Below are 23604 nucleotides of genomic sequence, written 5' to 3'. Positions count from 1 at the left end.
CAGTTTCCTATCTGTTCAAACTTTTTATAAACCATTTATTTGGATATTTCATTGATTTCGGTAGGCTGAAAAAAGATTTAAACATTAGCTTTGGGCTCTAAAATCTGTCAATCAAATTTTCACTACCGAAATAAATCATATTACATCAAACAAAACGAAAATCTAATCAGACACTCGAAGAATTAGTCTCTGCTGAGAAGTCTCCGTTGGAGCCACCTCAAAGCCTTGAACAACATATGAACTGTTCGCCCCTGGCTGAGCGACTGTCACTGGGTAATCGCCATGAAAGAGCGAAGCCTCGAAGGCACCTTCCGGACCAGTCATGCCCGACAATATCTGCCCCTGCCCCCGCCCCCGCCCCATTCCTTCAACAGCTTGTCAACCACTTCGCCGGTTGCCAAGTTGCAGAAGTTATTGTCCGTCAGACACATCCGGCAACACCCCTGTGGCTTCCATGCTGTCCACCGGTGGTCCCTTTGGACCAGCCATTGCTCCCGTCTAGAGCTCCCCCGGCCGGTCGCCGTTCGTCGTCGAGGAAGTCCCCGAACCAGGTACGACCTTTTATGTGCTCTGTTTTTCCCTGCCTCTCGGGAACCAAAGACGCCGGATTTGTCTGGTGATCTTCAGGTCCTTTCAATGGAAGTTTATAGTCGTTTGATACTCTCCACCTGAACATCGTATGTTGAAAAAGGTCATGAGCCTTGTCAAAAATCGAATCCGTAGCTCCATTTCCTAGTTACCTACCGCCTGCTTGACCAAATGTCTGAACCAGACTGTTGAAGCTTTAGAGTGTCGAATCTGGTCGTGTAATTTTTTGGCGTTTCTGTGCAAAATGAGATGAACTCGTGTACAGATAGGGTTTTTTTAGAGCTTTACACATCACGTTTAAGCCAAAAATCGCTTTGAATCTCGGTCTAAAATCCATATTCGACTCCGCCTACCACCTGTTCGACAAAATGTCGAACTGAAACTCCGAGTCTGTTTTTGCAAAACCGACACCCTAAAGCTCTGTTATATGCTTGATTGGTTCTAATGTAGTTACTGACTTCAAAATTTCTTTGTTTTTCATGTGATTTTGGGGCATATTAATGTTGTCCGAGTCGGCCGTGTGTCCCTCGCTGGAGACATTTCCGACGCCAATGAAGCGCACCGTTTGGCTCGCCTCAGTCTGGCCATTCCTCCTCATTCGTGTGTGCTTATGCTGGTTTGTGTAGCTTGGTTTTGCTTGGGGTTTTTGGGGCGTGTGTTTGGTTCACCGGTTCTCCGGCGCGCCCTGGTTTGGCCTGGCAAAGCCCCGGCACGCCCAGGCGCTCCGCCAAGCACTGGCCCGGCCAAGCCCGGCATGGTGCTTTGGCCAGTTCCCGGCGAGTGCCTTAGTCCTCGGCGCAGGTGTCCCGGTAGGGGGGAAGGAAAAGGAATAAAAGATTAAAGAGAAAAAGAAATAGGAAAAAAGAGAGAATAAAAATGAAATAGAAAAAGTAAAAACAAAAATAAAAAGAAAGAAAAATAAAAAATATTCAAATGGGGTCCCGGGCGGGTCAGAGCGCCGGTTCGGCTAGCGGGGTCGGATCGCGTCAGGAGACTCGGTGCGGAATTCTTATTTTATAAAAATAATAAAAATTTAAAAAGTATTAAAAATATATATAAATATTAAAAAAGAAAAATTCCAAAAACATCCGAAAATGTTTAAAAATCCAAAAAATATTAAAAAGTCTGAAAAATATTAAAAACATTAAAAAAAAAGTAAAAAATTAATTAAAGAATTAAAAAATAAAAAAATTCAGAAAAATTTAAAAAATTTCAGAAAATTTAGGAAAGGTTTAGAAATTAGTTTTTGAGTTAATTTCATTAGATCTTAGCGTTAATTTCATTCTAGACTTAGTTAAAAACTTGTAAAATTGAGAAAATCTTTAAAAATTTCCCAAAAATTTGGATAAGCCTTTAGTGCTTTATTTTAGGGCTTTTGACTGCCTTTTCTTTTTTAGAGACAATGCTAGGTCGCTGGTTGTTTATTTTCATGCCGATTATTTGGTTGCGCACCCTTAATACATTGGTTGTTATTTCTCATTTTTAGCATGGTTATGGTTAGGATGAGCTTTAGGCTTCTCGATAGGCTGTCATGTTGCGTTAGTTAGCGAGCGATCAAATTTAGGTACCGAAAGGGTACTAGTTAGATGACTAGTGTAATCAAATCCCCAATCCTTAGAATATCTGGTTGCGTACGTATCGAGACGATACTCCCGCGTCTCGATGAGGGTGTCTAGCCAACCCTTGATTATGGCTAGTGACGACTCTAATTGAATGCATAATTTAGATAATTCTCGTCGCATGAGGTATAAGGCTTTGGAGCACCTCGGTCCTTGTATTAATGAACTATTTGATTTGTCTTTTAAACGAATCAATCAATGCTCATATTCATTGACAAATACCTGTGGCGTCGGCATGATTCTTGCGAATGGAATGTCTAATGCTAAAGGCCCAGTTGGTGATGCTGACGTCATTCCCACTGCTGCACTCGGTGCTAACGAGGGTGATGCAGTGAAGTCCTATATTTCGTCAACCGCGAACCCGACAGCCACCATTGATTTCCGCGGTACCCAGATTGGGATCAAGCCAGCTCCGGTAGTGGCCTCACCCTTGGGTAGTGGCCCGAACGGGCTAAACCCGGAAGTCCTGAAACCAGACTCGATTGCCCCGGGGTGAGCATTTTGGCAGCTTGGACCGATGCAGTCGGTCCGACTGGGCTGGCCTCAGATAAGAGGAGGACCGAGTTTAACATCCTGTCACCTTCGATGGCTTGGCCCCACGTGAGTGGAGCCGCTAAGTTGCTCAAGTCGGAGCACCCAGATTGGATCCCTGCTGTGAACCTACCAGCAATGATGACCGCGGCCAGTCCAGTCCTGCGAGCACAGGAGCTGCACGAGAAGCTCATAACATTCAGCACTTGGAACCAACCCCTTTTCCTTCATCTGGCTCATGTACTCCCATGCACCGTCTGCCTTTCCAGTCCTGCGGAGGCCAGCAATAAGGGTATTGTAATGTTTCTGCTAACCTCTCTCCTTTGGCATACATCACTGGAAAAACTTGAGAGCGTCCGAAAGCTTCTCGCTCATTAGATAACTCTGTAACATGAGAAAGTCATCTTAGACACCCGGTTGAATGCCATTTCTCGTCATCAACTCATCTACTTCTCTAGCCAGTTCAGGTCTCTTGGCATGCCCAGCTCCATCGATGAAGTTCTGCTTGGTTCACAGCGAGACAGCTGCATTTCCAGGAATCGGTTTTATGGATTTTCCACGGGAAAAAAGCAGCATATTTGTTATGAATATATTACATGAGAGCAATCTCGTTATTCCGATTGATTGTGGAATTTTTATATTTCTGTATGAATTAGACATGAGCATATTTATAGGCTTTATAGGATCGCTATATACGGTAACATAATATTACAATAGAAATTACAGTCAATCACAAAAACGAGATTACGACCGGAGCGATACTCAGAATCACTTAATGTATTCCTAACAAGATTACTGCCCTGAACAATGCCCTACCCACAAAACTACACCGTTTTGTATTTTTCATGTTTTTTCATGGAAAAAAAGCAGCAGATTATTTTCGGGCCTTTCTTCTAATTTTCCGACGTGACACCACAAGATTACGCCGTTTTGTGTTCAACTATTGCAAAAGCATTTGAAAAACCACGTAGAATTAACAATTGGATAAAAAAAAAACGAAAAAAGCTAGGCTTACCATGGACACAGAGAACAAGCAGGTTTAGATTTGGAAAAACGTTTTATCCTTCAGGCAAAAAGAAAAATTAATTTTACCTGAGCTCTTGTTGTGCGTCCTAGTGAGACGAATTGGTCCCACCATGTCTATTTCGCATCTCTCATCAATTTCTTTTTTTTTTTCTCAGGTCTTATTTGTTTTCGTCATAAATCCTGTGTACCATGTAGACCTGTTAAACAGGTGGGTCGGATCGGGTTTGGGTCGGGTCATGAATGGTCCGACCCAAATTGACCCATTAACCCATTTATTCGTAGTGTAAATATCCCGACACATACCCAACCCATACCCGACCCGACCCATATTGTTAAAACACTTTTATATTTAACCTAATCTAGGAATACTTGTTTCTTATGATTTTTTTTTTAAATTATACTGCTAAAACATTTTATGTAATACAAAGCTAGTGAAAAAAATTTTTAATTTTTTTTAAAATTGAGGTTCTATTTGTTTTGTGAAAAATGCGACATTTCTAGAAAATATTTTCCATAAAGTCATTATCTAAGAAAATAAAAAAATTTCTGACGTTTGACTGAAACCTGAAAATAAACTAAAAAATATTTTTCGATATTTGGTATATAAAATCTGATTTGATTTTACTTTGTGCATTCATTTTAATAATATTAATATTTTTTTATTTTTTAAATCGAATTTTTAATTATTATTTTTTCTTTTTTTCTTTTTCCTTTATTTTTGGCCGATCGCCGGCCGCCGTGACCGGCGACCGACCACAGGCGAGGACGAGCTCGCCGGAGGCCGACGAAGCTCGTTCTCGCCGATCTGGCGAGGCTCCAGCTCGCCCGATTCCGGCGAGCCGAGCCTTGCTAGCCTCGAGCGAGGCTCCACCTCGCCAGATCCGGCGAGCTCGAGCTCGCCCAAGGCCGGCGAGCTCGAGTCTCACCAGATCGGCGAGGCTTCAGCCTCGCCGAGATCGGGCGAGCCTCGAGGTCGCCGGAATCGGGCGAGCTCGAGCTTCGCCGGCCTCCGGCGAGGTCGTCCCGCCCCGGTGGCCGGTCGCCGTGGCCGACCACCGGCCGAAATAAAAAAAAAAAGAAGAGAAAAGAAAAAATAAAAAATAAAAGAAAAAGAGAAAAAATAAAAATAATTAAATTTCGATTTTTTTTAAACATCTTTATAAAGAGGGAGAGAGTGTGTGGATGGATCTAGTGGGTGGGTTGGACATGGGTTCTAAACTCAACCCATTTGGACCTATTTATCTTTAAACTTTAAAATTTAAAATCCATTTAAGATTGACTTTTTAAAATTAAAGTGACCCATATATGACCCATTTAGTTTTAAATGGGTCATATATGGGTTTAAGACCCATTTTGATACCTCTAGTACCATGTCTTGTATATAATTCATTAATGCTCCTGTTCCTCTACATTTTCAAAAAACACCATCACGTTATATTTCTTATAAATATAATTTCATGATTCTTTCTTAATTTCTTTCTAATTGTAGTTATTTTGATATATTACAGAATAAATAAAGAGCCAGTTGATTCTAGTTTGTTGGATACATGTGTCACGGCCCGAAGAATTGGATCGTTCCTGAGGTTTTCTGGACGATGGACCGTGACCGACCCTTGGACGAGAAGGCGGGCCCCGAGTGTTCTAGTATTAGGGTTTTCTTGATGTCTTATAGAATACTCCTGGGGGCGGGCGATACGGTAATTGTACCCTTCCGTAATAAATGCGGTAGGTGGGGTAGTTGGGGGAGTACGATCTCGACCGTTGAGATCGGGGAGAGATCTACGGATACAGTCAGCCCGATACTTGTATATAATGAGATCTCCTCCCCTCATTTTATCATCTCTCATTTCAAGAAGCAATACAAAATTCAGAACTTCTCTCTCTAAAGCTTCTCTCTCTAAAGTTCTTGCGAGTGTGAGTGTGGAAAGGCTTACTTGGGGAGAAATTCCTAAGGCCGCACGAGTGTAGGAACGCTAGATCGATCGACCCATGACACATGCCACTTTTTTACGATACAAGTTGCCTTTAATGTTCCACCCAAAAAAAGGAAGTTGCCTTTAATGTTCCACCCAAAAAAAGGAAGTTGCCTTTAATGGTTCTATTTATCATCAAACACCATAAAACTAACTTTGTCAACTAGTTCTCTGCATAAACATATATCACAAAAAGACTTTCTTTTCTTAAACATATATAGTGAAGGGTCGAACCTTTCCCAAAAATTGAGTGGGGCTCCGCTACGGAAGAGATGCGTCATAGTCATCAATCGATTGATAATTTCCTTGGACATACCTAGGCTGAGATATCGGCGAGCTAAATACAGGCCAATGTCTTTTGGAACACAAGAACAAAAAAAGAAAATCAATTCAAGTTATCATCGAAGAAAAAAAATGAGATGAGCGAGTGAAATCCTACCCGAATGGCCAGCCTCAATAACTGACTTGACGATAGGTTCAATTTCAATTTCTGTTGGGCTCTCTGGTGAGTGATGTGCCAGGTACCAAATAAGCTCCTTTTGCCTAGGAGCATTAAGAGTATTAAGAGCAATCTTGACGGTATTAATATCTCACTCTTCAACAAGGGTAATTTGTTTAATAATGTCTCTACGATCCTTATTCTTCCTCCCTCGACAGCAAGGGGAAGGGCCTCAAGGAAGATGGAATCTTCGTCAGGCATGCGACTGACCAGAATCTCGACCAATTCATCTTGGGCAGCTTCGATCGCAAGCTGGAGCACATTTAAGCATCGACCGTTCATGGTCACAATAGTCGCCCTTATTAAATTACCGTCTCGATTGACTAATGTCTCCATGGCATTCAGATCACCATTCCATATGGCATCAAATAAAGGCGAATACATTGGAGGCAAATTCATTGTCCCTCTTTCTTGGTCATCCGTAGCCATTGCACCTGCTCAAAGTTTCAATGAGACGCGGATGCAAAAGAAGGGCGGTCCTTTACCCAACTAAATGATGTTCATGCATGAGTGCATAATCAAGGGAAAGTAAACAACCGCAACCAATACCGTTGCGGAAACAAGAGATCGAACAGTAAAATAATTCGATCGTGTGACCTCGCGAAATAACCTTTCAATTTCACAAAGCAATTGTACAAAATCTTACCGCAAGATTTTCACGGCTTCAAACAATTAATTCTCTCAGATGAAATCCCGAAGACGAGCTCCAATTGGATGAAGGACCAGACGCACATCAACAACTGCACTTGAAGACTCCACTCTCTGAATCTATAATTATATCAACGTAGACAATTTCTTTTGCCGACCTCAAACAGGAAAGTGAATTCCGTGTATTTTCAGACAGTCTTATACCCAATATTGGACTTTCCATTGTTGACAGATTCTAAAAAAACCGGATAAACAAATTCAACACCACTTAAGCAATTCAGAAGAAATAAATATCTTCCAAGAATCTACATGATAACGCTTTCTCCTCGTGTTGTTTGTGCATGTCTGCAGTGTATCCTGGGGGCTAATGTGAAGAATATTGCTCCTCAACGAAATGCACTCTAGATGGCAATGCATCTTTACTATAAAAAAAAAATAGCAATAGTTTTGAAACAAGCAAGCACGACCGTGTTTTAAACATTTTTTACAATTGCAGTCGCGCATGAAAATATTCATCAATTCACAAACTGAATATAATTGTCAAAATAAAGAGTCGAATGCCTAATTTTACGCAACTTAAAGCATCAATAAATTATGCTCGAGCCATGGCGATCCAAGTTAACTCTGAAAATTGAAATTATGATCATCTGGTGACTAAGTAAAAATGAATTTTATTTTAAAATTTAAGTATGTTGGGTTTTTTACGACAGTGCTTTTTTTCTTTTTGTACAACCCCACTTTTTCAGCGTGCTAGCCAACTTTCAAAATTTTCACTTACTCGGTAATTCTTTGAAATCTCATTAAATTAGGTTAAAATACATGTGTGGGTTGCTAATTTGACTTTTATTGTATCTAGAGTTGGTGAAAATATTTTCGCGAGTACACTGCAATAGAATTGAGTTTTGATATTTAAGTAATTATTCAAAGTATTAAAAAAGTTCACAAGCATCAAATACATTTTCTTCTTGTTGGTATATCTATCTATCTAGTTTTTATAATTATTTTCTTTTCTTTTCTGCATAAAATTTATATATATATATCTCTTTATTATTTTTTTCGTATTAAATAAAATAGCGATACAAAAAAGAATTATTGGGATAGGTATTATATAAATTAAATGGGTCAAGTAGGAATTTTCATTATCTTTATGGAAAAAATAATTATTGTCCAATATTTGAGAATTTTCTATGAAGATTTACTTTCCGAATTTGTCCGTCGGTTGCCCATTCCCATTGAATGGCAATTTGTGATCCGCAAGGCACGTTATTCCGTTCCCTTAGCCAGACCAAGCATATATTGTGTTTCAGCGTTCTTCTTCTTCTTCTTCTTTTATTGTCCTTTTTTATTAAATTAAAATTGTGTCGGGATATAGTGGTCTCATGGAAACTCTAACGTAACTAATATTTGCACAGTTAGGTGCAATTGTGATGCCACGTCACTATTGCAAAAGTCCATCATTCACGCCTGCAACGACGCCCTTCTCTCTCTCCCCACTCTCCACTCACGACCAAGCTATGCTCTCTCGTCCGACTTACCACGCCTCCGCCTCCACCTCCACCCCGCTTCGTCCATCGCCTCCGCCGTCGCCTCCATTCAATTATCATTCGATTATCATCAAACCAACATCGGAGAAAATAACACAACCATTAACAACCGAGCTCGTAAAACAAGATGATTGAGGGATTCCCCTTGACCGAGCTCATGATTTGATTCCCCATTTGCTAGTGCGCATTGCTCGAAACGTCAAGCTCTCAAGCTACTCCCTATTTCCTCTCGCCCTTTCCTCTCATGAGCTTCTCTTCCCGAACCATCATCGCCCGATGCCCCCATATCTCCAAGTTCCCGTCGATCCGCCGGGCCACTCCCAATCTCTCCTCCTACGCAACACCTGCGAAAGCCAGACCGTCCAACCTCGAGATCGTCGTGTCCAGAGTCCGCGTCGGAAGCAGCGAGCACGAAGTCCTCCGTTCCCTCGAGCACGACCCCTCCTGCTCCTCCATCGAGGTCTCCAACCACGCATCAGTTTGCACGAAGTAAATGCTTCAAGAGTTTCCTCTGGCACAGTGATCTTGTGCCTCCAACCACACAACAGTTTTTCGAAGGTTTAAAAACCTAAGGGCAACGATAATCTACTACCTACCTAGTGTTGTTAAAACTTCAGTCAAACAATTTCAAGAATATAAAAATTGAAGCAGCCTCGCTGGGAAAATATTGAGAAACTTGTATCTCTATCCGAGCGATAAACTATGACAAATGAGGGGACTAAAAGTACTCGAGATGTCTTCCCAAAATTATTTTTACGAGACGAAAGAGGCAGAGTATCAACCTAAGCAAATTTGCAGAGAATTCTGGACAGGTGAACGGGCACAAGTGATCATCAGGGAACTAACAAGGCATTCATGCAAAACCGAAATACCAGGGTGATGGTGGTATAACAGAAATGCGATAACCATACCGTTGAGACAGTTATTCTCCCTAGTGACAGCTGGAATGGTGACCTGGTCAGTACACGGATAGCTTCCACTGCTGCAGTATATTATTCAAAGGTTCTCCCATTCCCTGCCCACCAAAATCAACAGAAGATTATGATAGCCAACACCAGTACCAATGCAAGATTTCTCTAGCACGAGAGAAAGTACTGACCAATTACCAATTTCATAGTTTGTCGCTCGGATAGAGATAAGAGTTTCTCTATATTTTCCCTGCAGTGCTACTTCAATTTTTTATATTCTTCAAATTGTTTGACTGAAGTTTTCCAACACTAGGTAGGCAGTAGATTATTGTTGCCCGTGGATTTCTAAACCTTCGAAAAACTGTTGTGTGGTTGGAGGCACAACACGGCCGCTCTTAAAGCATTTACCGTACTCACCACTGATCGATAGAGAGTAGCGAGAACAAGAAAGATGGTGTTGGTGTTGGCATTGGGGGATCTGCACATACCGCACAAGGCGCCTGATCTGCCCGCCAAGTTCAAGTCCATGCTCGTCCCTGGCAAGATCCAGCACATCATCTGCACCGGCAATTTATGCATCAAAGTGGGTCCCTTTATCCTTCTCTTGTTGTTGTTGTTGATTGAATTCCCCGACCCATTTGCGATCGTGATCTTATTTGGATTTCTTTTAGCAATTTCGCGTTGCTCGGTAGATGTTGTCTTTGTTTTCTTTTTCGTTTTTGGCTGCAGCTCCCATGAGGTGATGTAGCGATGGCATTTTTTGATTCATTGTTGTTTTCTTTTGATGTCATTTTAGTCTATGCCCTTTAACATATTGTGGGGATTTTTTGTTTTGGTAGGGGGGTTGGGGGTTACAAGCATTGTTCTGTTGGTGATTTTTCCTTTCCTTATTTTTGGCCTCACTTATGGGGCGTTACCTTGCGGCTAATGGATGCAGTTGAAAGTTTTGTTTGAAACACTAGATTGGTGTATTATTGGCACTCCGCAGTTCAGCCTTTTTTCTGAGAGAGGAGGCTTTTAGATCGCTAACCTTAAGTGCCTCATTGTGCAATTACCGGTTGTCTCGCAAATTTCTTTGATTTGTGGAAATTGACAATGTTCTTCGTCACTTTTGCTGTGCAGTTGCTGTGTCAAGGTTTCTTGCTTGTGTTGCAAATGGCAGTTCACTTACATGCGAGTTGCAAGTAAAGCTCTGTTGGGCATGCTATATGATAGGAATGTGTCTTATCTGTCATATCCTCCATTGTTTCCACTGAATTCTAATAAAATAACACTTTGGAAAGAACGGTCTTAGGTGCTGCCTGTAGTATAAAAGATTCTTGCGTTTATTTTCGTTTTGTTTAATTCAAAACGAAATTAAAAAAAGAACCCGTTGGAACCTGGAACCGACCCTGGAACCTATGACAGGGTAGGTTCCAGGTTCCACGTTCCGACGGGTAGGTTCCAGGTTCCAGGTGGAACCTACCGAAACCTGGAACCGCTCACCCCTAATTGGTGTAGAACAGGCTCTCAGACAGAGGAAACAGAGGAGATATTGTACTTGCCTATTCAATCTTCTTTTCTTTGTTAGGAGGCACTGGAATCTTCTTCAAGACGCGTTCATCAAATCTTTTATATTGCTTTTGTAGAATGCTGTGTGTTATGCACAGTTTATCATTGATGTGGTCCTGATACTTGTCGTACACGAAAGGAACAGATAAGGCAAGAACGACCCCTGCAGGTAGCATAAAACGAAAACCAAAATAACAAATCATCTCGCAATTATGAAGCAATAACAAGGATGAGGCGATAGGAAACAAAAGCACTGGGTGTGCAGCTCTCAACAATATAAACTAGGGTAAGAAAGTTGAAGAGACTGCCGATGTATGAAATTACCCCCAAGCCACAGGTAACCTGATTAGCCATGTAACGGGAAACTAATATGCCCTTTCCAAAAAGTTGAAGGAGTACAGGAAACTTGGGAGAGTAAATGAATTAAACTTTCCCAAACCTGAAAGGAGAGCTTCAAGTTTCGATTGACCGTTATCTCACGTTCAAAGGATAAAGCATGGTTGATCCATTCTACCAAAATGTCAGCAGCTTTGGCTACAGAATCCTCAGAAACCTCTAGGTCAAGGAGAGGAGGCAATGGTCTGGACATTTGCACACAATCAAATAAAAATTAAGATAACCAGTAGATTTCACGGGGCTGTAATGTGCAACTCTTGAACGAAGAAAATGAATTTTCCCAATCACATCCTGGATTTCCATGATAATCAATCCTCGGCGCTCCAAGTTCGATATATTGTTCCCAAGTTAGAGCTTAAAATGCATCTACAGAAAACCTAACATCTTTTCTCCTCCTCTCAAAAACAATGGCAGTCCAGTTTTCTACATTGATCCTCCAAAAGTTGCCATTTCAGAATAAATGGATTCTCATTTCTCTAACACCTACGCCTCTATCCCCCTTTGTAACACAGCCAGCCCCTACGACATCTCTATGGGAACAAGCATAACCAGAACTCAAAGAGATATCAAACGAGACGTGAGAGAATGGAAACGCGAGGTACCGACCGATTGAGGAGGGCAGCAGATTTAGCCCAGAGGAAGAGTATTAGGACGAGAAGGAACAGAGTATTCGCGGCGAAGGACAACAGATTGTAACCGGCTCTCTCGAACAGGAACCACATCGCCGTCGAAGAGAGCAGGAGCGCGACCCCGGCCAGCCATCTTCTCCACAGAAGCAAATCAGCAACTAGCACAGGACACGAAATCAGTGAATCGATCGAACAGTCTCGCAGATCAACGATCACGTCAAACGATGGCGGAACAAGTAATAGACTAGTCCTACTGCTAGATGAACCGATGAGACGCGATCGACGTCCACCTGCAGCGGAATGTACGAAACGAACGACGTTGTTGAAAAGACGAGGAAGCGTTACCGGAGCCACCGCCGAGAGCTCGACGGACGTCGACGCAATGAGGCGGAGGAGTCGAAGCTCCCATGGCGTGTCCGCGTCACGATCTCCTTCGCCGATCAGACGCGACGGGACGCGAACGGCAAAGAGGTGATCGGGGAAGATGAAGGGACGGATAGAGAATACGAAAAGGCGGTCAGTCGAGGAAAAGGTAGCTTTTACTTTCTGAAAGTTAAATGGGGCTTGCCGAATTTCCACAATTGGCGCCAGCTGGTTTTTCTCTTTTTTCAATTTTGTCCCTGGAAGCAGGACTCGTGAAAGTAGAAGTTCAGGACAGGAGCAGCATTGAGCTTTGGTTCATGCCTGCCTTCCCCTCCATTTCCATCTACATGTACTAGTACTAAGTCGGCATATAAATGTACGAGGCGAACTATAGACGGCCATATGGTTCTACAGGTTCAAATCGTTTTGATATTAAGTTTTGCATGCGCGCATGTACCATTCAAGCACATTAAGGGTGCGCATGAATACCATTATGTGCCTGGAAACTATTTCTAAATAGAAATGATTTTTTTTTATTCTGTGCCCGGAAATAATTTCTGAGTATTTGAAGGCGTTTGATAAACTGTCCAAAATTTCTATTCCTAGAGTAGAAAAGAACATAAATGCGTTTGGTAACTACACAAAATTTCTGTTCTCAAATAATATTTTAATAATATTTTGAATTGTTAAATTTTTTTTTCTTTCTACCATTTTCTTCTTTGGCCATGGCCGGTCGCCGGCGACCGGCCATACATGCCCGTGGCAGCGAGGCGTCACAACCCTCGCCGGCCGCCGCGGAGGCGAGGGCGTCACGACCCTTGCCGGCCGCCGGGCGGAGGCGAGGCGAGGGCGAGGTTGGACCCTCGCCGCTCGGGCGAGGCGGCCTCGCCGTCGCAACCCGTGGCGAGGTCGACCTCGCCGTGGGTCGCGATGGCGAGGCTCGGCCTCGCCCGATCCGGGCGAGGCCGAGCCTCGCCGTCTCCGGGCGAGGCACCTCGCCCTCGCCTCCGCCGGCGGCCGGCAAGGGCCGTGACGCCCTCGCCGGCCCTGGGCTGTGGCCGGTCGCCGACGGCCGGCCCAGCCCAGGGAAGAACAACATAAAAATAAGAAAAGAAAAAAAATTGATTCTCAAAATTGTGCCGAGAAATAAGAAGCAACTTTTTTTTACTTCTTGTCTCTCTTCCAAAACTGTTTCTCGGCACAAATTTTTGCAAAAATGTGCCCGGGAACAAAAAGTTTACCAAACGCATTTCTATTCCCAAACTATTTCTGGGAACAAAAGAACAGAAATTTTCACTATTTGGCACGTTGCCAAACGGGCCCTAAGAAGCCGAAAATGGAATAGAAGAGAATTTATTGTTGAAGGTCCGTCCATCAAGAAAATTGAAGGGGGGCTATGCGGTTGTAAAGTTCAATCACATCTGCCACGAATGGCTCAACCACCGCTACTAGTAACTAGCACAAGCCCTGACCATGAACACCAGTGAAAGCAACCTCTGCACTACTAAAGTTTGCCCGACCACATGTGGTAAGATGGAAACTACGCATCTCTTTCTTGTCACTGAATCAACACCATAAAACCTTAACAATTTTGGGAAATTCTCGGCAAGCGTAGGTGGGGACGACAAGCTGTGCGAAGGAAAATAAATTTCCTAAAACAAAGCAACCTTAACGTTACAAAAATTAAGAACGGGATTGATCAGCTTGCTGCTTCCTCGACATTGTCCGAATCGCCTTCGTTGTCATCAGAGGACTCCTCTTCGGATGCTCTCCTCCGCCCAAGCTGGGTTTCATCTTCTTCTCCTTCTTCCTTTGCTTCTTCTTTTGGCGCTTCAAACACTTCTTTGCTGTATGTTCCTCTGCTGCTTTCAATCTCTCTTCCCTTCTCATCATATATTCGGCCATTTCTTTCCTTCTCTGGTAATCAGTGTCCATACTCGCCAGCCGGTCTTGCTCCTTCCTATTGCAAGCATAATTTGCAAATAATAAGTAACAAATCAGAGAGTGTACCAAGTAACAGAATACCAATGAAATAAAGAAACCATCCATTCCTATAAAATGAAATGAAAGAAAAAACCTTTCAATTGAATCGCCATATCCCAACCAATAAGACGAGTTTATCTAAACAGAACATGGCAGATCAGCTAACAATATCCAACAAAGAAGTGCACCTCATAAATAGTGTCAGTGTCAGTAATGAACACCGTAGACATCTCATTGCAGTAAAAGTTCGGAATACTAAATGCAATAAAAGAAAATATCTATCCATATAATGTTCTCGATTCACTGGCCAAAAGGGACAGCTCTTCTGCTAATGTGATAACCAATCAACTTCTGTACTTCTAACTTGACTAAGTATCACGTTTCCCTTTCAAGTCACTTTCGGTAGTATTCCTACGACTTCAGTAAAAACTTATACCATAAACTTTGTCTACTTGACCACATAGATATGCCATAAATAATAAAGATGAGCTCCTCCCTCTCGGCATAGTTAAAACCACATCCGGCACACATCCCCAAAAATGGTAATAATGGGGAGGTTAGATCACTGGACGTGTACATCACACAAATTTATTAAGTTAGGCAAGCTAGTGCTAATTATACTAATGGGAATTGAACATCTAGATGCAGAATGAAACAAAATAATGAAACAGAAGTATATACATCACAATTAAAAAAGGGAAGGATTGAAGCTCCAAGACAGCAGTAGAAACAGCTTTAGGATTGCAAGTAAAGCCTACAACAGCAATGCACCACTGCAAACAGTTTCCAAGAGGCCAAATCAATGTCTCTCTTTTTGCTCTGATCAGAATTAAGATATCTAAAGAAAGGTAATTGGCAAATCATGGCCATGACGTCGAATCTACATCCACCACTGCAATCTTACTTCTGAAAAGTTCCGGCTAAGATCAAGAAGCGCCCCACATTCTGGACACAACCACTACATCAAGTGTCCACTACCAATCTGAATCTCAGATTACCTCAACACCACAGATTATTCAACAACGTTCACCCCTTTTTTGCTCCAAGTGACCAGCAGATTTCACCAAACCACTGTATTCATGACAAAATCACCCCTTCTTAAGGGGTGATAAAGAAGCAATCTGTCAACCTGAATCTAAGATTAACTCAACGCCAAAGAGTATCCAAGCATTGTATTCATGACAAACTCATCCCTTCTCTAAGCTGTGATACCGAAGCATCCGCGCACAAGGTCTCTCTTGCACGGAGAACCTAAATGAAAAAAAAATCCAAAATTTAGAACTTGGGAAAACTGAACTGATGAAAATCGCCGGACCCTGAACCAGCAGAACTCCCAGAGGTGTTGCTAACACGGACCGGAACATTCTCTATGATCCGCCTTAGCTTAACCTCCAAGTCCTCCTCTTCCTCCTGGAGCAGCGGCGCGGTGTACTCCACGATCGCGTTGGAGTCGCCGCCAGCCGGGGGCCTCGGCGGGAGCCCCGACATCGGCTTCTCCGCCGCCGCCGCCAGCTGCAGGTCTCCGTCCCTGGGTTTGCCCGTCGACATGCGTTGCAATCAGGAAAAGCCCTAATCGCCGAGGGTCAAATTTTAGGGTTTTCCCCCAAAATTTTCCGGCCGGGAGTAAGAAATCCAGCTACAGAAGTCCGGATGGTTTGATCGGAAGGTCGATGAAGAACGAAAATGCGATTCGATCAGACGACTGAACTGGGATTGAAGCCGGAGATAAGTCGGTGGCGAGCGACGATGGATTCGGATTCAGTGACACTATCTTCTTTTTCCCTCCGTTTTGGTCCCTTCGTGCATGGATGCGTTTCCTCGAGTGGAAAGAGTGATTGGGCCTTGTTTGTGTCTCGTGCCGTGCCTGTTAGGGATGCAATTGCAAAATTAAGTTGATGATGATCAAAATTTTTGGTACATGCTTACTAGCACGTTTATTTAACTAAGTCTCTGTTTATTTAACAGAAAAAGATAACATTTCTAGAATATATTTTTCAGAAATTTTTTTAGATGTTTAGCTGATACGTGCAAAATAATTGGAAAATATTCTCCGTCGTTTGGAAAAGAAAATCTGATTTGATTTTCTTAAATACACATACACTATTTGTGTGTTGATACTTGAGCAGCCGGGAAACCAAGGATAGGATTCGGGATCTCAAGTCCAATCTCAATGGACCCTAACACGTGACCCTGACCCCAAGCACGGGCACTTGGGTCCTGAGCAAGAGCATAGGCATCAATCCCAAGTCCATAGAGGTCGAGCCCAAAGCTTCAATACTCGTGCCCGGATCCCTGGCATTCAGGCCTTGGTCAACAAAAGTTGAGTGCAGGACCTCAGTGCCTAGGCCTAGGCTCGTGTCCATAGAGGTTGGGCTCATGATCTTGCACTCGAGCTCGAGTCCCCAACAGTCAAGCCCTGGTCTATTGAGGCTAGGCCCGGGACGCTAATGCTCATGCCCGGTCCTCAAAGACCAGGCTCGGGTCCTTAGTGCCCAAGCCCGAATCCACAAAGGCTAGGGCAGGGTCAAGCCATGCCCATGCTCTAGTCCCTAGTACTCGGGCTCGAGACCCCAATGCCCATGCCCAAATCCCCAACGCCCAGGCCCATACCTCAGTGGACTCGGGCATAGGCACTAGGGTCATGCGAGTCACGGCCTTAACGGACAAGGCATCTATGCACAGGCATTAGGGTATCGGGCTCGGCTTTGATGGACCAAGGCCTGACCTCGGTGGATCTAGGCCCAAGCATCGGGGCCTGGGCATGGCACCGGAGTCCCGAGCCTTGGCCTTGATGTGCCTGGGCTCGATCGCGAGAGATTCAGGCATGAGTATCGGGGTCCCAAGCTCGGCCTCGATGGATCCAGACTCAGGTGTTGGGCACCAGAATTCCCAATCCCGACCTTAATGGACCTAGGCACAAGCGCCAAAGTTTGGGCATTAGCCTTGATGGGCTTGGGCTCGGGCTTGAGCGCGGGAGATCCAAGCACGGGCATCAAGGACCCAAGCCAAAGCGTCAGAGATCCGAGCGCAACCTGTGTAGACTCAAGCTAAGGTGCGGGAACCCAGGCATGGGTAACACTTAGCAAGGTCCCGCGCTCAACCTTTATGGACGCGTGTGTGGGTACCGGGGCATTAAGGATGGGAACCGAAGCCTTGGGCCTAACCTCGATAGATCCAGGCATTGGCGCTAGGGATCCGGGCATTAACACCGGGGTTTTACAAATTGTTTGGGATTTTTTTAGAGGGAGCCATTTTTTGGGGTACCCTTCTTTTTAGCGGACGATGATTTTCTATGGAATCTCAAATATTTTTTCATTAGTCATAAATATCACAACTAGCTTTATTCACATTCATTCTTTTTGTTTTAGTGGTCGGCCGGTGTCGGGCCAAATATTCACGCACCTTGATCTAGTTCACTTCTCCGGATGATCTTAATGGCACATAGTATTTTACTCTTGAAGTGACTTGAGATGTAGACACCGCAGGAGATGGAGAACCTCTATCATATTTTTCATCCTAAGCCAGGGCGAGCTTTCCCCGATAATCTGGGACATATTTCAACCTTTACACACTGTATTCTTTTTTCGTTGGATCGGTCAACCTCTAATGCTCTACTTTTTAAAATCCCAAAATTTTCAACGTTTCTCAATTAGCTCTCGAGGAAAATCTCTTAAAAGAACGGCATCTCACGCTTGATCTCGATGAAAGTCAAGTAGCCCTTTTTTACTTTTAGCCGGTTCATTCATCACCTACGCACGGTTTTATGTACATATTTAACTCGCGCGTGCAGTATGACATCACGACAGCCAATCACGAGACAAACGAGACAAACGAACGCTATCTACCTCCTGCCTAGCCATAGCCATGGGTTCAACATGGCCGTTTCCAAAGCAATGGCTCCTACACTAAAAGAAAACCAAGTTCATCCCAGGGTCAACGCGAATCCACAAGCGGTGGTCAAAGAATCGAGATGGGATACGCGATGAAAATCGAGGCATACAATATAAAAGCATTCCCTTCCCTTCTGATGATACGTCGCGAAGCACGTGCGAGATTCGCCAGGCACGTGCATCGTTTCCCGATGTAGATTTTGGTATTGCGGCGAATTAGTCCACGACGCATCGAGCTGCGTTCATCGGAGAACTGGCTTTTCGCCAATTTCATCAACTGTTGTAGCCGCCCGAAAAGAGGAAGGAAGAGCAAAATCCGAACGGCCGATGAGATCACGGATTCGAAGATTTCTAGCGATCAAGGCAAATGTGACGAAAGGTGCGCATGTGCCTTGGAACCCCAAAGCCAGTGAGAATTTTAGTTTGCGAGAATCGCACCGCATATTAAATCGAAGGAATTGTATTCTCTCTTATCGAAGAAAATCTCTCCACAGCTTGAAAGGCGAGCGACCCGAGATTGACGAGCTCGCCGCCACAACCATCGCTCGCAAGTCCGAAACCGAGACTTCTCTCCACACCATATCACAAACGGAAAATTATCGTATCGGGCGATGGCAGTGCTGGCAATGGCTGGTGGAGGGAAATAAGAAAAAAAAAAGGAAAAAGCAAGGAAGGAAAATAGAAATGAAAAAAAAAATGGGAAATTGAAAAATATTATTATAAATTGTTCGCGTCAATGATTGACGTGCTACGTAGGACGGCCAGTATCCACGTCAGCAATTTTTTGTCAAAATTAGCCAGATGGACTTGATAGGCCAAACTTGAAGAGGTTTAAGACTCGATTGGTACAATTAAAATGTTTAGTACTGAATTGGCAAAAGTTCAATAGGTTTACAACTTTTTGGACAATTTTCCCTATAACAAATGCTGGAGGTATAATCGTTAGCCAAAGTTTCGCTGGCGAGTTGGACTCCTCGTGACCTCATCGAAGAAGAGAAGATCATCATCGCTCGGCGATGGAGTTGTAGGGGGGTCGCTTCGAGGGAGCGCAAACACATTCTACATAAAATCCGATATCGTTTTGGAATCCCAAGAAGCTATGTGGTGGTGGATACGTATTGTCTAATTTGATCTGAAGATTCTGACATGTTGAACGATCTGTGAAGAAGCCAAGCACATGTGCACTGCCGAGAAAAGGGAAAGAGATGCGCATCATTAACCACACTTGGTGGGCTCCTATTATATTTAGTCAATTAGATCCCACATCGCTTCTTTCTTATCCCCTCATCTTGATCAAAATCTATGTGTAGATACAGATGTATAAATATATACATTTCGTGGTGCTACCAACACCGTGTTCGTTTTCAAAGCTTTGGCTGGTGTGTTTCCCCATCCTCCAGCTTCGGATAGTTGAAGCATAGTGTTTGAATGTCGACATTGCGGAACAATTACCAAAGAAAAAGTGATAAATTGATTGCACGAATATCAATTCGATCCGAAACTTTTTAATTGGGTCAATTTAGTTACAAATTTTTTTAACAATTTGCCAATGTAGTCTTTCTAACTAATTTTGATTGTTAATCATTGACGTGAATGCCACCCATCCTACATAGCATAGCTTGGCGTTGATGTAAACGATTTTTCTGATTTTTGAACATTTTATGAATATTTTTCTTTTTTTTCCTTTCCCTTTTCTTTTTTCTATTTTCCTCCGCCGGTCGCCAGGGCCTCGACAATGGCCCATGGAGGTCACCGGCCATAAGGTCGTAGATTTGGCAAGGCCGACACTCGCTTGTGCCCAGCGACCTTTGCTGGCCATTGCTGAGGTCTTGGCAACTAGCGAAAGGAAACAGGGAAAAAGAATCGGAAAATTTTTAAAAAATTGCAAAACCTGTCCATGTCTCTATCGAACCACGTACAATGATCGATGTTGACTGGACCGCCACGTCATCAAATTGTCAAAAGTTTTAAAACTAACTTGGCCAAATTAAAAAGTTTACAACCGAATTGGCATCTGTATAATATGTTTAAACTTTTTTTTGTAATCATATTGCCATCAAGACAAGGATAAGTTCAAGCGCGCACCCAAATTATGCTCGTGCTTTAGAACGTTTTTAACCAATTTACTTGCGGATAAGTCGAATGCTGCATAAGGCTTGACTACTCAACATTAGCAAAACAAGGACTCAAACCATTTCATTGCCTAATAACATCACTCTCAAAGAGCTTTAGCTGCGATTTCATCAAAAGGGTCGTATAGCATCGGTAAAATTCAGAGGATTGATCTACTACGTGCCTCCGTAGAAGTATCAATCCTGAAATTGTACCAAAAAGAAGAGTCAAATACATAGAATTTCTGACGGCAATGTTCCCGTGCGAAAAAAAATAAGAAACGTCAGAAAAAAGCACCATGCGTGAACCGTTGAGCTTTTCTTTACATAATTCGATAAGTTCAAGTCAAAAGTATCCCGGATGACGTGTTAAAGCTGTCCGAACGAAGTGCAAACGGTCGGGTTTCGTGTTCCGGTATTTGGCCCAACGACCCGAACCCGAAGCGACGGAGGGAGCTTTCGGCTTACGGGGGGGCCCATCCGGTTCCAGGTTGACCGGGGTGGGGCCCACAGACAGAGAGAAGCCGAACAACGAACACGCGACCGGTCAAATTTAAGCGGCACACGTTTTGATCGTGGTGCCGTGCCGTTTGACCCCGAGGGTTGCCGTGTGAACGCAGGAGACCCTAACGATCGCCGCCGTTTTGCGGTGGTTGGTACTGCGGAAACCCATCAACCTCCTTTTTTTTTTTTTTTTTTCCTTTTTAGTTGTTATAATTAATATCACTAAAAATCCAAAACCTATATAATTATGAAAATTTACCTTAAATTAATTTTTTGATCACAAAAAATTCTAAACCGGTACACCCGTGATAAATTTATCCTCCATTATTTTACATAAAATTTTATCATCAAATTGCTGAGTCGGATGGCACGTGACAATTTATTGGTGTACTAAGTTGGGGTTTTACCCACCGTTTGTCACTGGAGTATCGATTTTTTATTTTTCGTGGTATTAATCAAATTCAATGGAAACGGAAGGTAAATTTGTTATGCGTATACCGGTTTGGAGTTTTCGGTTGTCAAAAAATTAGTTTTTGGTAAATTTGTTACAGCTATACCAGTTTTGAATTTTTCGTGATTAAAATATTAATTTTAGGTAAAATTGTCGCAAGTGTACTAATTTGAGATTTTTTGTGGTATTAATCCTAGTTCTTATTAAGTTCATCCTCACCTTCACGTGAATCTGATCCTATTGGGGTTTCCGATTTTGTAAAAATTAACCGACTCCGCGTTTCATAATTGCGTTTCGGGATTTACTTTCCATAGTTAGCTTTGATGTCGATCTTGTGGGTGCCTTTTTATAAACAAGGAAATAAATCTTATACGGATGGCAATACGAGGTATTTAGATGTTCATCTCGCGTTAATTTGTTACGGAACAGGCGCGTCTTATTCATCTCGTCTCATGAATAGACTCATCTCATACGAGTTGTGTTATAGATGGAAGGTAATCCTCGTCTTATGGTAAAATATTAAATAGCCACAACGGTAAGGTAATCCGCGTCTTATGGTAAATATTAAATAGCTACACATACTGAATTTGAATTTGAATTCAAGGTTCTAATAACATCGTCTGAGATGGCAACACAATCTTGCAAGTCGTTTTCTCTAAAATTTGAATTCAAGGTTCTAATGACCTATCCAGTCACGTGTTTTAAGGCTACCCAAGTTCCATTTGTAGTCTTAATTAAACGATTGCAGTGAAGTATCATTTCTAATGATCACGATTTGCTGTTACAGTCCACTGACCTCTACCAATAATTAGACATACGAATAATACGAAACATTAACCAAAGTAAAAGTCTTGGTCGTGGATATCGTCAGAAATAGAAGTTCAAACTAGTATTTTCATATTATATACTAACCATCGAATGCCATGGAATACTGCTAAAATATAAAACAAGAAAAACACTAAGACTTGTTTCAGTGGAACTTGAAATCTACTCGTCAGAACCGGTTCTTCAATTCTTGAAACCCAGAATTTACCCTGCATTCTCGATTTTACCATTAAATTATGCTCACCCTCCTAAGCGGTCATACTTTAATAATTTGTAATTTTTTTAGTAGACCCCCGTCAAACACGCGAAAAAAGATCGCCGACCTTAAGGTGGTATGTAATGCAAAGAGTTTGGCCTCAAAACCAAAAACGCCTTTCTGTTGCATCGCAAACTGTTCATCATATTCCCAAACGTTAAAGCGAAAGGGCCAAAATATTAAAATCGACCCTCCTTTCGAATTTTTTCCGTTTCGCAGTTTTGAAAAGTCTCTTTAAGGTCGCACGAATTTCGCGCAGCGTAATTCAAAAGTTGCGCGATTTGAGAAGGAACGAAGGAAATATAAAAAGAAAAAAGGGAAAAGGGAAAATAAGTTAATCGAAAAGTGGGTTTGATTAAAATTTTAGGCCGTGCCGTTGGGGATGGGAGCGGTCGCGTGTGGGGTCGGGTCGCCAGCCTGGACCTTGACAGCTCCTCCGCAATCATGCTTTCTCCAATTCCCGCGACCGCTTTTGTCGTTTTCCCCTAACTCCAACCCTTGTCCTTTTCTCCACCTCATTCCCTTCCGTGCGCACCTTTCACAAAAGCCAATAAATTTTTATTTATTAAAATTAATTTCTTAGCTCGTGCTTATTTATTTGAATAGCCGTTTAAAAAATATATATAATTTTTAATATATAAAATAAAGTGTCTCATGGATGTCTTAAATATCGAAATTTGAAACTATTCTCAGAAAACATGTTTAGCGACACTCGAGGTCGTTAACAAGATCCTCTGTTGAAAGCTTTCGAAAGCTCGTGTTAAGCAATTAAAAATCACGTTAATGAGCGTATTCGAAATAATGTTAAGCACGATCAATATGTAATAATTCCGATTTTGAAGTGTCAATTACATTAAAAAACAAGAAAAATTAACTCGCGTTCACATTATATATAAGGCACTCATCACCAAAATCCAAATATTAATTATGAACATAGAGTATGATTTTCTTGTCAATGAATACCAGTGATTTCGTGTAAAAGTAAAAACTTTACGGTGGTTACGCCTCGGATTCACTCAATAGGTATCCCAAAGACAACGCATAAGCACCTTAATGAAATAATATGTTATATTTTCAAGCACTTCTCACCTAATTAAATCCATTAAATGGGTGGGTCTAGTCAAGTTTAGGTTTGTTTGAAAATGGTCGTATAAATATGATGATCCATATCAAATCCCGATCCATATTGTTAAAACGCTTTCATATTTAATCAAATCCAGAAGCACTTATATAAAAAACTAAAGCGAGAGCATGGAGTCAGCGATCGCATCGAGTAAGAGCAAGAGATAGTAGATTATGGACCCATTTA

At 42.5% G+C, this 23604-nt stretch overlaps 2 protein-coding genes across 2 annotated transcripts; both read right to left on the bottom strand.

Annotated features, from left to right (window-relative positions):
• Nucleotides 1-10880: 10880 nt before the first annotated feature.
• LOC130135497 (reticulon-like protein B11) lies at nt 10881-12416 on the bottom strand. Its single transcript, XM_056304936.1, has 5 exons — nt 12258-12416; nt 11890-12070; nt 11327-11468; nt 11162-11229; nt 10881-11052 (listed from the first exon to the last, which is right to left on the bottom strand). The coding sequence occupies exons 1-5, from the start codon at nt 12319-12321 to the stop codon at nt 10881-10883; spliced, it is 627 nt and encodes a 208-aa protein (XP_056160911.1). The 5' UTR covers nt 12322-12416.
• Nucleotides 12417-14241: 1825 nt separating this feature from the next.
• LOC115692710 (uncharacterized) lies at nt 14242-16097 on the bottom strand. Its single transcript, XM_056304741.1, has 2 exons — nt 15615-16097; nt 14242-15509 (listed from the first exon to the last, which is right to left on the bottom strand). The coding sequence occupies exons 1-2, from the start codon at nt 15804-15806 to the stop codon at nt 15435-15437; spliced, it is 267 nt and encodes an 88-aa protein (XP_056160716.1). The 5' UTR covers nt 15807-16097; the 3' UTR covers nt 14242-15434.
• Between the last annotated feature and the right edge of the window lie 7507 nt (nt 16098-23604).

The sequence above is a fragment of the Syzygium oleosum genome, unplaced genomic scaffold, assembly GCF_021117445.2.
Source record: "Syzygium oleosum isolate NSW1041296 unplaced genomic scaffold, Sole_v2.1 Sole_v2.33, whole genome shotgun sequence".
NCBI classification, from domain to species: Eukaryota; Viridiplantae; Streptophyta; class Magnoliopsida; order Myrtales; family Myrtaceae; genus Syzygium; species Syzygium oleosum.
The sequence above is the reverse complement of the archived record's forward strand: the minus strand, read 5'-3'. Positions and strand labels throughout refer to the sequence as shown.

Excerpts from the sequence above, each read along its gene's own strand:
- LOC130135497 (XM_056304936.1), bottom strand. The coding sequence starts at position 12,321 with ATGGGAGCTTCGACTCCTCCGCCTCATTGCGTCGACGTCCGTCGAGCT. Across the intron at positions 11,230-11,326 it reads ACTTGAAGCTCTCCTTTCAG|GTTACCTGTGGCTTGGGGGT; the intron begins GTTTGGGAAAGT and ends ATGGCTAATCAG. Across the intron at positions 11,053-11,161 it reads TTTCTTACCCTAGTTTATAT|AGGGGTCGTTCTTGCCTTAT; the intron begins TGTTGAGAGCTG and ends TATGCTACCTGC.
- LOC115692710 (XM_056304741.1), bottom strand. The coding sequence starts at position 15,806 with ATGTCGACGGGCAAACCCAGGGACGGAGACCTGCAGCTGGCGGCGGCG. Across the intron at positions 15,510-15,614 it reads GGATCATAGAGAATGTTCCG|GTTCTCCGTGCAAGAGAGAC; the intron begins GTCCGTGTTAGC and ends TTTTTCATTTAG.